The sequence below is a fragment of the Lycorma delicatula genome, chromosome 1 (assembly GCF_047948215.1).
Source record: "Lycorma delicatula isolate Av1 chromosome 1, ASM4794821v1, whole genome shotgun sequence".
NCBI lineage: Eukaryota > Metazoa > Arthropoda > Insecta > Hemiptera > Fulgoridae > Lycorma > Lycorma delicatula.
In genome coordinates, this window is record NC_134455.1 from 131437121 (window position 1) to 131454723 (window position 17603).

Here is a 17603-nt window from a genome sequence, read left to right on the forward strand (position 1 = left end):
TATTGTTTATTTTTTATTTTTTATTTTTATTTTATCCGATTTACACGCCTTTTACACTCCTTATCGGAATTGTTAAATTTTATATAGTTATTTTTTATTTATTTTATTTATTTATTTTTTTTATTTTTAATATTTTAAAGACTGTCTGTGATATTAGTTGTAAGATTTTAGTGATGTTAGTTTTAAGTTTTATTTCAACTTTTTAATTTTTATTTTTAACCTAGTTTTAATTATATAATTTGTGTTAGTTCTAAGTTTTATTTCATTTTGTTGTTTTAGTTTTAAGTTTTATATTAGATCTTTTTAGTCTTTTGTTATCCAAGAATGGGCCCTTTACACCCATCTTGGACTTTGTAAAATTCTATTTATTCTTGATTTTATATTAGTTTTTATCTGTGATATTAGTCGTAAGTTTTATTCATCTTTTAGAATAGGTTTAAATACTTTTATTTTTTATATTAAAAAAAAAAAAAAGACTCCGGGCGATGATAACGCGCAAGCGTTTTTCGCCCTAAAAAAAAAAAAAAAAAAAAAAAAAAAATTATGCTTTTGCAAACAGGAAATATCTTGATTCTATCCATAGCTCAGACAACATGGCATCTTGATATGTATCCACAGCTGAGACAACAAGGCAGCATTGAATGGCAACCATGTTCATCTTATTTTAAACCAATCGGCTCTTTTTTTTTTGAGAAATAATAAAGAAAAATGTTTTTGAGAAGAAGCTCAAGTTAGTGAATGAATAAAAAATGTTTTTCTCAGAAGCATTTATAGACAGAATTGAATATGTCTTATAATTACATTACAGTGTTTTGTAAATGTTAGAGGAATGTTGCAAAGTTGATTGAAGACATTTCTAGTACTTAAATATAATATAATAAAATAACATTTAAATAAACCATATTGTATACCTACTATTGAGCCACCTGCACATTAATGATTGGTTTAGTGTTATGTGGGAAAATTAGATTTAAGAACAGTTGAATAAATAATTAGTAAGCTGATATACCACCTGTATTAATTTGTTTTTGGCATTGAGTTTCCCGTTATCAAAGGTGACTTCTAATCAAATTATTTCTGTTTAAGTAGTTATTCTAACTACATTAAATTTTATACTTTCACAAATTTCTATGTAATTATAAGTTTGTAAAATTTTCTCTTATATTATTATTTGATTGTAAAGGAGTTAACTGTACCGCACTCTGTGTATAGAATGAATAAATATAGAATTTTTTTTTATTCTGGTTCTATGGCCTAAACATGGTTCTATACTATATGTTTTTTCTTTATAAAATATTACATATTGAAATCATATTTATTATTATTACAACCAATAATATTCTAAAGCGATCACTAAATGCCCTTAAAGACACGTTTTAATAAACTTTAATAAACTATAATTTAGAAAAAATTATTTTAATTAAGCTGCAACCTTGACTTTTGTTAAATGTTACATAAATTACTATCTAAGCTATAATTTTTATTATTATCTAACTTATTTTTCATTAATAACAAATTATGATAATAATTATGATTATGATAATAATTTTTGAAAATTATTGTTAGTTTTTTCACCTTTATTATTAACAACATTAAGTACTGCTTGATATTAACAGTTAGCATCAAGCAGAACAATTAACAGTTGAAGTTGTACATACTCTTTCTCTTACTTTTCACTCAATAATACACCCCTTACATATCTTCTGAATTGTGATATTATTTTTGGTGTTAAATTTAATCCAACTTGTAGATCATCAGTTAATTTTTACTGGTATGTAATTTAATTTTCTATAAAATTATATCAACATAAATAATTAATCATATCAATTTGGATAAATGGTATTGGTAATTTCCTGTTAATATTTGTGATGCTCAGAGAAAAAAGCTCGGTCAGGTGACATTCATTTAATTTTGAGAAATATATAATCAAATTGATTATATTTGTAAATATAATAAACAAATAATTCTATATCTGGTAAAAAAATTTAAAGTAATAACATTAAAATTTATTATTATGCAGATTTTTTTTTTCTTTTATATATATATATATATATGTTGATGAAAAATTAACTGAAGCTGGCTGATTGAACATTTTTTGCCCTGCATTCACTTGTACTTTTATTTATACATTTGTTTGGAAAAGAACAAGAACACAAAACAATACTAAAAAATTTTTGTAACTCCATTAATAAGCCAAAGAAAGCCTTCATTATTACACTTGTTAAACGATTGATCTGGTTCAAAAGGTTTGTGGTCAATCACTTGCAAAAAGTCTGCTGCTTGAAGGGAAAAAATGGGAAATTTTACTGTAGATTTAATTTTCCCATCATTGCTTTTGGATAATTTTTACTTGTTTTCTGCACAGAACAACTGGAAAAATTATGTAAATCATTCAGTCAATTCTTTTTCTATGGCAGCATTGAAACATCACTTTATGTTGACACAAAACACCTTGAACTACACACTTGTTCTATCTTTCCTTTAACAAATTGGCAATTTCAAAAACTATTAAAGATACCACCATCATTTGGCTTATTTTTTCCTTAATATATTTTAACATCTAGTTTCAAAAATGCCAACTCAAAATATTTTTAATTTATTACTTGGTTTAGAATTCCTCTGAGCCCATCTTTTGTAAATTATTTTATTGCTAGAATATATCCTGTGTTAATACTGTGTGATACCTTTTTTTTGTTTGGTTATCAAAGGGAATATGGCTTATTACAATCTTGGAATTCTGGACATTATTGTGATTCTTTTTTGTCTTTTATTTGCTGCATTTATTGGAGTATATTATCACTATGTATCTAGAGATATGGAATCATTACAGGTATGTTTTTGAAGTTTAATGTGTAGCAATAATTATAAATATAATTATAAATTTTAGAATAATAATAATCTATAATATTACTAATCTAATTACATATAGAAAGAAATATAAGTTGATCCCCTCATGATTTAAAGCTGGTGCTTTAAATATTTCTTCGTGTAAGATGAAAAAAAAATTTATCAAACTAATGAAAGAAATTTTAAGTAAATTTATTTCTCTTTTATACATTCACGAACACCATTTTTTCCCCAAAACATTCACACTTATTTTTAAAAATTAACAGTATTAATTTTTCTTCAGCAAACAGTACAACTTCTTTTGTATAAATCAACATCATGTTTTGTAATACTTTCTTTCTACATCTCAATATAATTTGTATGTACTTAGTTACGTGCTCAAATAATTTTCATTAATACCTTCCGCATTGTGAAGTATTTTGTAGTTATTTTTTTTATTTAGTGTCATAAAATATTTAATTTACCCTCATTTTATATATTTAAATCTATTCAAAATTATTAATTATAATTTATTATAATACCTGGACTTTAACCATTACTAATTTTATATTTATTAATTAACAGGTACTTTGTGATATTGCTCTGATTAACGTTTTACTATGGATTCCTTTAATCTATTTAGGTAAATGTCGCAAACCTCTCGGTTTGGTCTAGTGGTGAACTCGTCATTGTAAATCAGCTGATTTCAAAGTTGAGAGTTCTAAGGTTCAAATCCTAGTAAAGACAGTTTACTTTTATATGGATTTGAATACTAGATCATGGATACCAGTATAATTTGGTGGTTGGATTTCAATTAACCACATATGAAAGGAAGAGTCAACCTGATATCATCCTCTGAAGTAATACCTTATGGTGGGTCCGGAAGCTAAACAAAAAAAATGGTACTTGTTGCAGGCTTTCTTTTTTGAATTATTATTTACTAATCAGAATAAAATAATTTTATAATTTAATTTGTCTTATAACACTAACTTTTGTTACCTGAAAACTATGTCATTAAACCAATTCTCAAGCTTCGGAATTTTTTTTTAGGAGGAGATTGGGCAACAACCACTTTTTGTTTCTATAGTCCAGTATTTTACCTGTTTTTATATTTTCAAGGTATTAATTGTTTCTTTTTAGTTAATAAAAAAATTATAGCAATAAATTATATTAATTCTAAACAGAGTTAATTTAATAGTTAAATTTAGGTAGAATTAAATTCCTAGAGCCAAATAGTTTTTCTTCCAAAAATCCACCCATTATTTGCAGGCAAATTTTCCAGTCAGCTTTTTATAAACTTATAGTAACAGTAATCTTTTAAAAGTTTGTTATGATAAGCCATCAGACTCTAAGTCTGAAATCAAAGGGGATGTATAAAATTATAATTTTTAGGTTTGTGTTTTTTTAATAATTTATTAATTTTATAATAATGAGTACATTTGTAATCCTTAATTAGCCATTAAGAGTTTTAATTACCCCAGCAGTGTACCTAATACTGATATCAATAATATGTTTTTTACATTTTTAAAGATTTACCCTTGTTAATAATGTAATTGTTGCATCATTTAGACAGTATGTTTTTTTTTATTTTTGTGTATTGTCAGTTGCTATATTCCAAAACTAGACAGTTGGAAGAAAGTACACCAATTTGCTTAACCATAATGTTTTGTAGAAATAGGTTTATTGAATATGTCTGTGGTTATTAGCATTTTATATTTTCCTTGAGAGCCTATAATTTATAGGATGCTAGCTGCAAAATATTCCAGGTGTGCTGATACAATACATTGTAAGGATTCAACATACTATCTGAACCACAACTTTACTCTTTCTAAAGAAAATTTTGTAATCTGGATGTCTAACTAATTAATGAAGAATGTGTGTTATGAGTAAGTATAATAATTTTAAATTAAATATTATTATTTTTTACTTGTTTTATCACTTTTGTTGTATAAAATACTGTTATTATTATTAATAGTGTTGTTATAAACTAGCATACTAGGAGGCATTACTAGTTTCATACCAATTTAGAATACCTAACCCATGTCAGATCTGTGTTGGAGTTACTCTGTGGTTTAAGATTATGACAGAAAGATTATTAGTTCAAAGATTTGTTTAAAACTTTTAATTGTTTATTATCCATTTAACAAAGTTTTTTTACAACAAACATAGAATAAACTGTTTTTCAATAGCAATCTTATCTTTTTTCACAGATTTCTAAAGAAAAATACAGTTTGGGACTGATTTTTTTTTCAGATTAGATTTCATAAAAACCAAAAAATTTAGCTCTTAACTTGGGTCAAAATAATTAAATTTTTTTTCATCAGATTAGGGAAAAGCTCTGACAGCACCACTTGCCAGCACAGATGGCAGTGTCGGGCTCACACTGACTACAAACCCTTCCCCTTGGAAACAAGCAAAGACCAGACACACTGAAAAGCATACTCACTCTCCAGAGGGGCTTGCAGGATTGTTAGCCAGAAGAAGACAGCAGAATGGCGGAGTCCAAAAGGATCAACAAGAAACACTCATCCATGACCAACTGTAGACAAATGTTCCTTCCTTCTACAGGCTGACTCTTTACCGCAAGCTTGTCTCTCCCCCCAGTGATAATACTCATCGCTGTGGTGCAAAGAGTATATTACCTGACAGAAGGATGCAGCAGGAAGAAAGAAGAGACCCGTGGGCCTCAATGGAGAATACGCACCTATGTCGATATGAGGACATGTGCTCCCTGCTTCTCCAGGCTGTATTTCTGTCCTATTCTTCATCCTCCTTCCAGGAGATGATGCTCCACACCATCTCAGAGAATTACAATCTGGATAGATTTTTCCAATGGCACAGAAATCAGTGCAAAATCTTTCTCCAGCCGACATTAAAAACATTTCCAAACCTATATTTATATAAACTTTCTTCTTTATTTTCACCAGTAGAACAAGTCCTGAAAGTTTGTTACAGTTTTAGTGAATCACTCTGTATATATATATACATCTATGAGCTACTGTTAGATTGCATCATATAGAAATCTTTCTTCCAATTACGAAATAAGATGTTAGTAGAGTTTACATGGAATGTTAATAGTAATTTTAAGAATTTATAATGTTTTAGGATTATCTTCTGGCAAATAAAAAAGGAAGCATATGGAGTGTGTCATTATCAATAACAGCAACATATTTTACTGCAGCAGCAATATTATCTGGTCCATCAGAATCATACACATTTGGTAGTCAGTTAGTAATGATTTATCTTGCAAATGTTTTGTTATTACCAGTGATTATTTACTTATATTTTCCTGTTTTCTATAAAATGCAACTTATATCTCCATATCAGGTGGGTGAATTTATAAAAAATAAGGTAAACCTTATAAATTATTTTAATATCTGCATTTAGGAAATTTATATTTGATATTTGTCTTAAGATTTTGATAGTTTAGAATAAAATAGGATTTATTTGTTTGAATCCATTTATAAAGAGAGTTAAGTATTTTAATAAAATAAAAATACCATACTTCCTTGTTAGATTTTAGGCTAAAACAGTAGCTTAGATTTTAAAATCTTAGGCTGAAACAAGCTATATTTACATAATGCTCAGATAAATTTAGTAACTGTATGAACCAAATTTAATTTTGATTGAGCTGCATTAGAAAATAAATTATTAATAAAATACATTTTTTCACAGATAACACAATTCACTTGTAATACTCTTCTTAGATATATTATAAATCACAATGTTAATTTCAGTACCTCATCAGAGATGAGGATGATGTAAATGAGATGTAGTTTTGTATAGAATCTTCGACCTGTTTTATGAACAGGAATAGTTGGCTTGAGTTTGTACCATGTGGGATGTTATAATTGAACTCAAATGTCATATATAACATCTCTCTGGGCTATGGGGCTGTTTATTGAACACAAGTTGAAGAGTCTGCAATTTACACATTAGAAATAGTAGTTTCTTCAATTGTAATTTCCTACTTCTATGTACTCATTAAAAATAGAAAAAGCAGGTTCTAACAAAAATAATTTTTTTTTTAAATTACAATATTTCTCTTCCGTGGTAAAATTACTTCACAATTAATTTTTTTATTATTAATCTTTGGACAACTAAACCAAAAGTGAGATAAATTATCAGAGTCCCTTTGGTTACAATTACAAAGTTACAGTCAAAATCCTTGGAGAATTTACAAATACACCTCTGGTAAAATAAACTAAACTTTTATAGATGAGCTAATCTCAACTAACTGATTATTCATGAGTTCAAAATATTAACATCATACATAAATAATCTTTTCCATCTTCTAATTCACTAATCTTTTCAAATAACATCTTAAATCTTAATAATTTTTTGCACTTCTTGCATAATTTTTTGTAACATGATAATCTCATATTTTTTAAACTTTTTTTTTTAAGTTATAAAGAGTAAGAGAAAGTGAATAATTTTTATTTTTACAAATAAAAAATGAGGAAACGAAATCTGAGTCTTAATAAATAATTTATGTATTATATTCAATCTACGAAACAAATTATCGTAATACGAAACTAACCTTCTGACAAAATATCAATGGATTCTGGTGATCCAAAATGTCGAATAATGTGCCGTCTCGGTTAGGTTTAATTATTCTAAATATTCTATTATTCGCTGGTTCATTCGAATAAATAAAACTGTTTATTCCGTTTATAATACAAATTATTTTTATTATGGTCGTTGAACTTGTAATTTATAAAACTTTTATTTGTTTACTGGTAAATCAACAAAGTTATTTTATTCAAAACTTAATAAAGTGTATTATTGGACAAATTTTTTCCCCCGTTTTTCTTAAAATCTAAGTAGTGAGATAGAGTTCTGGGAGAACTTTTATTGGATTTCTTAGATAAAAAACCATAAGGAAGCACAAAATTTACTCCTCGATTTGTACCCTAAGAATTTTAGTACGATTTAAATTCACAGAGCGAGCAGCAAACAGAACAAAATGTTTTGCGAGCCAAAACTCGCAAACGAACCGTTTTTTGTGGTACGTTTATGCGAATATTTTTTTATTTCTAGCTATAGAATCATCTCCTGAGAGATTTCTGTGCCATTTTGGAATCATCCTGTTTTATACAATTATTTAAAGAGTCTCCGGGTTAAAGGTACCCAAAAGTAATGGCTTCTATTTAGAAAACCAGTCGTCATAATTTCTGACAAGTAGGTTCAATCGACAGGAAATATCTACAAGATTTCTTCTGTATACTCTAAAGGTCAGCAAAATACGCATGCACAGGCAAGCCGGCTCACAATGCAATTGCAGTCAGTCGAGATGTGGATTCCGCAACAGAAAGTTTAATGCGTGTTTTGGTTAACAGCGTTTCAATCTGTGACTCATATTCAACGGCATGTACAAATTGAATGGAATATCCCAAGTCTATCCGTCAGTGAGATACGACTTTAAGAAAGAGTAGAAGTTTGGTTTTACAAACAGAAAATCATCCAAAAGATTCAGTTAAAGACTAGACTGCGGCTCATGTACGCGATGCATTCACTGTCAGTCCTGAAAAGTCAATTAGGCGGGCTAGTTACGAATTGCAAATTCCTTGTTGCATTGATCACGACATTGTTGATAAGCGGCTTCATTTGCGAGTGTATAAGTTACGACTCCTTTACGTTAATGAACTATATAACCTACAATATCGGTTTAATGCAGAAGTAATGCTTTGTAACAAAAGAATCCTAAGTATCTTGATACGGTGTTATTTAGTGATGAGGTGAGTTTCATACGTACGGGAAAGTTAACAGACACAATTTTAGAATTTGGGGAACTGAAAACCCCTTACAATAATAAAAAATGAAAGGGACTCACCGAAAATAAATGCCTGGTTAGGACTGCACAAAAATGGCGTCATCAGTCCATATTTTATCATGGACCCCCACTGTGCCGGACACAGATACCTTGACATGCTTTGAGGATTAGCTGTTCCTTAAATTCCTGCAGGTTATACTTTTACAAAAAGACGATGCTCCACTACACCTTCATCAAGATTTTACTATCTTTCTTGAACAACAGTTTCCCCAGGTGTTGGATTGGACGGGGAGGTCCAACTAACTGCATGGCCATCTAGATCTTCAGATATCACTCTTTTGGATTTTTTCTTGGGGATTTACTTAAAAGTTGTGTGACCCAAAGAAAAGTTTGAAATTTGGATAATTTAAAATAGAGAATTGTTGAATAATTCATTGGTCTAATTATGCCGTAGATGCTCCTAAACACCTACAAGAGTTAAGATTATCGTCTGGACATCTGCCGAGCTACAAAAGGTGCACACATTGAACTTGACTAACCTACATTAAAACTTGGTGAGTTGCTGTGTTTATTATAAAAATTTTATTAAATTATTTTAACTGGTTTTCTTAATATAAACACTGTTACTTTTGGACACCTTTAGCCCAGATGTCTTTTATATAAGAGGTGCGACAATAAAGTAATGAGACTGATGTGAAAAAAAATGTTGCTTGCCGTTTTAGTCATGTTTAGTGTTGTTTCCTTCAAAGTAGTTCCCCTCTGATTGCACACACTTATTCCAGCGCTTCTGCCATTGATGGTAACATTTCTGGAACTCATCTTCTGTAATCCTCCAAGACCCTCGTCGCAGCTTTTTGGACATCTTTTGTTGTTTGAAAATGGTGTCCCTTGACCGCCATTTTGACTCTTGGAAATAGAAAAAAGTCGCACGGAGCGATATCTGGTGAATAAGGTGACTGTGGTAGTACTGAAATTTGTTTTGAGGTTAAAAATTGCTGTACTGACAGAACAGTATGGGATGGCACATTATCGTGATGCAGAATCCAATTATCAGCATTGTTGGCACGGACACGAAGAAGTCGTTTACGAAGTCTTTCTAAAATTTCTTTGTAGAAATATTGGTTAACTGTTTGTCCAGGAGGCACCCACTCTTTATGAACAATTCCTTTGGAATCGAAGAAGCACACAAGCATGCATTTCACTTTTGACTTTGACATGCGAGCTTTTTTTGGTCTGGGTGATCCCTTTGAGCACCATTGCGAACTTTGGCGTTTTGTCTTTGGATCGTACTGAAAAAACCAACCTTCATCACCAGTGATAACACGGCTCACAAATCTGGATTGATTTCTGTTTGCTCTAACAGATCGGCTGCCACATTTTCCGTGTTTCTCGCTGTTATGGAGATTTTTGGGGACCATTTTTGCACAAATCTTTCTCAGCTTTTTTTTGTGTAATGAGTCATTGACTAAAAATAGATATCTAATTAATGGCTCCCTTAAATAAAATTTGAAAATTCGGTGAAAGTTTTATTGGTTTCTGTCTCTCAGTTGCTATCAATTCACAGATTGATTTAGAATGAGTTTCTAGAGAGCCTTTCTCTATTTTTAATAGCTTGCACAATTTATATTATACATGATCAATTTTATGTACTCTAGTCTACCCTTTTCTTTATGGTTCTTCCTTTCAATTATCTTTTCAGTAATGGAGAATAACCTGATAAAATGCACATGTTTTAAATTAAGAGATGTTTTTGTAGATGGTAGACTAAAATAGTTACATAAATTTAATTCATTTTATTTATTAAAGTATAAAAAGTTGGATATTGGTCGTATTTAATTTTATTCATTATTTATTGAATTTGTAGTAATAATAGAAAATGGTACAGAACTGAATTTTGTAAATACGTAACAGATTACGAATTTCCCTAAACCAAATGGGCGTATCTCAATTTTCTTCTGAAAGAAAACTTTTTTAACAATCTAACTTAATAAGTAAATAGTACCTGTTTATATACATTTTAATGTTACATGTTGTCGTCTTTTTGGTCTTTTTCCTTCTTTTCTCACCCTTTCTACTTTGTTTTATTACAACTTGTTAAATTTCCACTTCAGTTTAAGCCATTTTTTTAGTTTTATTTTGAAGTTGTTTTTTATTGAAGAGTAGTGCTAACCAAAGGTGCAGTCAGAAGGCTGAATATACCTGTTATAGTTCACTAAAGTGTAACACAATAATTATTGTACAAGCTAGTAGTAGAATTAATAGCCACAGATTAATCTGAATGTTGGCAATTAGCCAGAGCAGTAAGAGAAGGTTGGAAACTTTGGAGATGATCATTAAAATACTCAGTGGAGTTTTAAGGTTAGAGAACATTAGTAATTAGACTATAAAGAAGAGATTGGGAGTTGAGGGCTCAGTTCATAGAGTGGAAATGTGCCAATTAATGTGGTATGGCCATCATATTAGAAGATATTGGTTTATTGCCTGGAAAGACATAGAAAAGGAGGTAATCTCAGGAAGACATGTGTAGAGGGTGTGATAAAGATAATTCAGGATAGGGAAATGAAGATGGTGATTTGGTTCACATGGGACTCTTGCATTTAGGTACAGAGTGCAGCAGGAGGAATTGGTCGAACACTCCCCCACCCAAAAAAAATGAAGTAAGACTGAAGTTTTCAAATTGGATTATTACTGATGACATCTTATAATACTGTAGTGCAATATAAAATATGTTTGGTTTTTTAATCATTTTTAATCTATTTTTTTGGCATTATGAAATGGCACTAAATATTGTTAGTAGAATCTGGTGAAAATAGTCTTTGAAGTTGTGGTAAACTTTGCCTGAATAATCATATACATTCATTAATTTTTGAGGGAGACTATTAAATCTTCTTTTTTTATATTCTTAACTACTTAGAATTTAAGATGATGTTGACAATTTTCTGGTTTTTGTTTGCGTTTTATTGTTAAAAATGCTAATTATTTAAAAAAAACATTGTAAATTGTATGATTTTAGCTTAAAGTCAATACATTAAATTATGAAAATTTTCTTGATTTGATTTCAGATTTTATGTTTCCCATATAATGTTAATATCGTGTAAATAATTTTTTTTTCAGTATCTGGAAAAAAGATTTAATTACAGTATGAGAATTTTTGCCTCTTCATTTTCTTGTCTAGTCTCAACATTAACTTCTGGTATCACATTATATATTCCAGCAATGGCAGTAGAAACTATGACTGGCTTTCCTGTGGAATGGATAATTGTGATAATAAGTGTTACTTGTACGTTTTATGCGACAATCAGCGGTATAAGAGGTGTTATCATGACAGATGCATTTCAGGTTAGTCTTAAGATGTCTAGTATTTTTATGTACAGTGTATATGTATCTAAAAAAAGGTGTATTGTTTGTTTTTAAAGGGGGACTGGATAGCCATGTTTCTGGTTTTGTTTAATCACAAGGGCATTTAAAATCATTTAAATTTAATTAAATTTTTTATATTGTTACTGATCCATGACAGTTCAGTGGTCATCAAACAGTATAATTTCAGCAATAAGACTGCACTATTATTATAATGATGTGAGAGCTTTGAATTCAGGAATTCATTTCCATTTGATTTCATATATAGTTTTATATCATGATCATCTATCTAATTTATCATTTAACATGAAAACTATTCTTAATTGTTTTAAATGATCTTTATGTATTTTTACTTAAACAAAATGAATGTTACTTATGCTTATGTTATAAAATGAATAAACTTTAATTACTTATGTTGGTATTTAAACTGAGATCAAAAGCTGTAATATATTTTTCTGTTTATGAGATTTTTGAGTAGTAGTCTAGTATTAATAGCTGAAAACTGTTGCAGAATTCATGTAAATAAAAAATAAAAATGGACAAATTAGATCATAACAGTGAAGATTCTTCAGTAAACTATTACAAATTTAATCCATTTTTCTTATTACATCTCTTATTCTATCATGATCTTTTTTTTCTATTGAATTTGGTACATAATGTGAGATCCAGATATGAAATGAGTAAAAAATTTGAATTTGGTTACAAGGAAGGCAAACATTTTTAATTTTTAGGTTTTAACATTTATTAATAGTAAATGAATTGTTTCAGTAAAAGTAATATTAATTTTAATCTAGTAAAGATTTTGATTTAATCTTTCAGGCAATAATATTTTTTGGGACATTGATACTTATTTTAGTAGTTGCTACAGCTGAAAAAGGTGGAGTTTTATCTGTTTTGGAATCAGCATACAAAGGAGGGCGAATGCAGTATTTTATGTAAATATATTATTAGTCAACTAATTAAGAAATTTTGTTTTTCAATAATTGTATTTCTGTTTGTTTGATCATTTATTTTGAAAAATTTATATGATCTTGTTACAAATAAAATTAATCATTTTTTACAAATTATATGTTAAAATACATAGCTGTAATAACCAAATATACATGAGACTCAGTCTGTGCATACATGTGTGCACACATTTACATGTGGTTTGATTGTGAATGGAATATAATTATACAAAGGTGATAAATAAATGTAAAAGTAAATATTAAATAATATCAAATGGACATTGTGAGGCCCTTTCATGTGTTGACAGGATTTTTTTTTAGAACAGAATTTTCAGAAGAATTCATTGGTAAGCATGATAAAATAAAAAATGGATTGTTTTCTAAACATGTTGAATGAACTTCCAGGAACTTTTTTCTGAGCGATTAGATAGTTCCTTCATTAGTGTAGGAGGTGTATGGGTTGTAGGAGAACAACTTTGTTACTAGTCTGCTAATTGCAGGTTAGTTAGTAATCAGACTTTTAGTAGTTAGCAGTAACACACCAATAATTAATCAATATATAGTTAATTCAAAGCTTCTTTCTTAAACACAATACCATATATTTATAAAGTAAGTCATCATTAAATTTAATATAAAAGTGTCAAATTAAATTAATAATCTCAAAAATTAAATGTGGTTCAAAGGAGCAAGAATTCTAACCAGCAGTCCTTTTTTTGATTACCCATAAACTTAATTTATCTAATCGTCATCATCATTTGATGTTTTACCCAGCAACAGGTCCCTTATCCACCACTCATTTATTTCTTCATTAATTTCTGTCTCAAGACTTTCCTTTGTCCTCAAATAGTTTTCCAGTCTTCACCTCATCTATTAATTTCATTCTTCTTCTTCCTTACTTCCTTTCTCCTTCTTCTGACCTTTACAATGCAGTTGTAAAGATTCCACACCCTCTAATCACATGTCCTAACCAATCACTTTTTGTGTATACTTCTCGCATAAGTGTTCTTTCTTTAATCCTGTTCATTACTTATTCATTCCTCATGTTATCCACCCATCTTATTTTCTCCATCTTTCTCTATATCCACACCTCAAAAGCTTTAATCTAGTCCCTCATTTTCTTTTTCAATGTCCATGTTTTACTCTCATACAACAAGATGTTCCATACGTAACATTCGATTAATCTATTCCTTAACTCAAGTTTAGAATTTTACTACATAGTAATATGTTTTTTACTGAAAACTTCCTTTGCCATTGTTATCCATCCTTTTATTTCCAGTGTGGAATTTCCATTCCAAGTAAAGGAAATAGAGAAAAATTTCCGAGAGAAATTTCCAAAAAGTATTTATTTGGTTTCACTATTCTGAACTATGTTAATTACTATTTATTTGCTTTCTATATTTATTTGATAAAACTAAATTTAATTAATTTAAAATTACTCACTAAGAATGACATTTCTCTGAAGTTTTAATTTTCATTTCTTAAAAAAAAAATATAATAATAAAATAAATAAACAATGCAACAAAACAAAAATAAACATAATTTTATAAAAATCTATTTTTTTGTTGATATTTAATACATTAACCAAACTGACAGAAATTCATGATAAAGAACAAATGTGAATAAATACATATCAAGCTGCATTTCATGTGCAAAAACAGTGAAACAATTTTTCAGAATAGATCATTTTTCTGTCAGAAGAAATTATTTTAGTTTGAACAAGTATAGATAATAAAATAACCAACAAATTTTTGAAGATTATAATTAAAATTTAACATATAAAACAGTACTATAAATATAGGATTGTGTTTGTGAAATGAACAACCATAAAATATAATTAAATAAGTGATGGTGGTAATTGAAAAAAAAAAGTTTTTGTACATGTGTAATGTTTTCAGATTGAAAACTGGTTTAATATGTTTAACTGGTGAACAAAATCCTCTTGCCTTGTTAAATTTATTAATGATCATGACAAAGAGTGAATAAACTTAAAGAGAAAAAAACTTGCTAAAAAGTATACCAAAAGTGGATTTGAATGATTTTTTGTGGCTTCTGCATTTAATTGTTTATAATTCTAAAATTATAAAACATTTTCATGCTTTTAAAAAACATATTTTATTTTAATTTTTCTAACTGGCGTCAGTAAGGGGGAAAATGCCTTCCAATTATGACTAAAACCCTCTTATTTAAGCCCAGAAAAGTTTGGAAAACGAGTATAAATTATTTAAAGAAAAAGGTTTTGTGAATATACTATACACTTTTGAAGATTTAAAATTGTAATTTATTCAAAATACAATTAAAATATTTTCCTTTAAAGAAAAGATACTTACAAAATGTTTTTAAAAACTGAATTTTCCACATCACATTCAACTTGGACTTACAAAAATAATATCATTAATGTCTTCTGAATTATGATTTCTTTTGTACATATCATATCTTATGTATTTTTTTAATACCATTTCATGTATTTATATTTTAAATAATTAATGTGAACATTCACATTTATTTTTTATTTTATAATTAATTATATATTTTAAAATGATATTTTAATTAAGGTTTTACCATGGTCTCTGGTGATCCATCAGCATGCAAATATTGGGTTGGTAGTTCCTTTTTTATCTATAGAGTAACATATTCCTACTCCTGACATGATTTATATAATTTTTTATTTACATACTAATCAGAATAAAAAGATTATTTTTTATGATAAAAAAGTTTTTAATTTAGTTTTTCAATTACAGTTTTGATACTGATCCAACTATTAGATATACATTCTGGAATACAATGATCGGTGGTGGATTAGGCCAGTTATCTTTCTGTGTTGTGACAGAAACACAAGTTCAACGTTACATGACATTAAAAAGTAAGAAAGAGGCTGTTCAGTCTATTGTTATTTCAACATTCATGATATTTATTATTGCCATCCTAAGTCAATATGCAGGACTTGCTTTGTTCGCCATTTATGAATATTGTGATCCAGTGGAGTAAGTATTATTATTATTTTTTTTAATTTATCAACATTGATTGCTGTAGTCATTAGCTCTTGCCCCAAACAAAACAGAATGAAAAAATCACATCCTCCCCAATAAAAAACTATCAACTTAATGAAAAATTAGTCTTGTAAAGCAATTCAAACCTGTAATTAGAGTTATTACAAGCATTAATGATCAATAAGATATCAAAAACACAATATGGCAAGGGTGTATAGCGGCCTTGCCACTTAAAAACAGCCGTCCAATTCTAAAGTAATGATTTTAAATCATTTAAATGGTTGCAAAGAACCCACAATTATTTATAACAAATACTTAAAAATAAGTCTGTTAGTATTTAAAAAATTACAAAATGTACAAAAACAACAGTTCATTTGTCATGTTTATATAAAACTTAAAAAGATATGTTTATTGCCTAGGCTTTCCCTTAGGCCACCCTTTTTTGTTTTTTTCTCCCTACCCTCCTGAGAGCTTCCTGACAGAGTGCTTAAGGCCTCAGAGATGGTATCTACATTCATCTTCGATATTAGGGGGTCTGCAGCTGGCATCAGGTAATAACAATGCAGCTAAAGTACTCACTCTCTCATTTAAAGGCCTCCATGCTTTTGGGGGGCTCAATAATAGGTCTTTTTCAGTTTTCATTAATTCGTCATCTTCTTTCCTTATTCCCTGAGTTGGGATTCTCTCAGTCTGTGCTTTAATTTGTGGTATTTCAGGCTTCCTCTGGAGTTTCACTTCATATTCCTTCACCTTAGAACTGGTGGAAGACTCATTCCTCAATGGAGAAGAACTCTTTTATTTAATGATATCAGTCAGTCATTTATGGTACGTTTGACCATGTTGGTTAGAGTTTTTTTGTTTTTTTTGGAGGGCGAAAAACGTCTGTACGTTATCATCGCCCGGATTTTTTTTTTTAATTAAAAAAATAAATAAAAGTAATTAAAACTAGTACGTAAAACTAAAACTTAAAATAATAATAATAAAAAAATTATAATAAAAAAATAAAAGCAAAACAATTAAGCAAAGTCCGAGATGGGTGTAAAAGGCCCATTCTCGGATAACAAAATAAAAACCTATTAAAAACTTTCCTAGAATAAGAAATATACTCGACAATATTAAATTTTTTGGGTTAACCCTACACTACGCAGAAAAAAAAAATCCGGTTTAAAACGTCATTGTCATTACACAAGACACCACGGATGTTTCTGGGTAATTTAAACTTATGACGCAACGCCGCATAACATATGCAGTCCACGAGTATGTGGTGCACAGTCATGCGGCAGGCATCGCATAGGGGTGCTTGTTTTCTTGTCATCAGGTGTTCATGTGTGACCTTCGTGTGTCCTATCCGCAACCGACAGAGGACTACTTCCTCACGCCGAGATTTTCTACAGGAGGAGTCACATGGCAACACAGACTTTTTAATCTGCCGGAGTTTATTATCTACAGTAGCCGTCCAGTCACCTTGCCACTTTGCTCTTAGTGATTGTTTTACATAATTAATAAAATCAGAAGTAGCAACTCGGGTGGTGAAAGGATGGTGATCACATGCTTCTTTGGGAGCGGAATCTGCATGTTCATTACCTGGAATCCCTACGTGGCTAGGGACCAGCAAAAACTTACTTCTGTGTTGCGATTATTTAACACAGCGATTGCGTTGTAAATTTCAATGACGATAGGATTGGAATAAAATTTTGTAAGGCTTGTAGAGCA

The 17603-nt window shown here is 29.3% G+C and overlaps 1 protein-coding gene across 1 annotated transcript in view; it reads left to right on the forward strand.

Moving 5' to 3' along the window:
• Positions 1–1667: 1667 nt before the first annotated feature.
• Positions 1668–17603, forward strand: part of LOC142322260 (putative sodium-dependent multivitamin transporter) — a 41226-nt gene continuing 25290 nt past the window's right edge. Inside the window, exons 1-6 of the mRNA XM_075361147.1 lie at positions 1668–1771; positions 2709–2830; positions 5932–6153; positions 11714–11938; positions 12776–12891; positions 15642–15884. Coding sequence (XP_075217262.1) covers positions 2714–2830; positions 5932–6153; positions 11714–11938; positions 12776–12891; positions 15642–15884 — 923 coding nt within the window. The 5' untranslated portion in view covers positions 1668–1771; positions 2709–2713. The remainder of the gene's footprint in view (positions 1772–2708; positions 2831–5931; positions 6154–11713; positions 11939–12775; positions 12892–15641; positions 15885–17603) is intronic.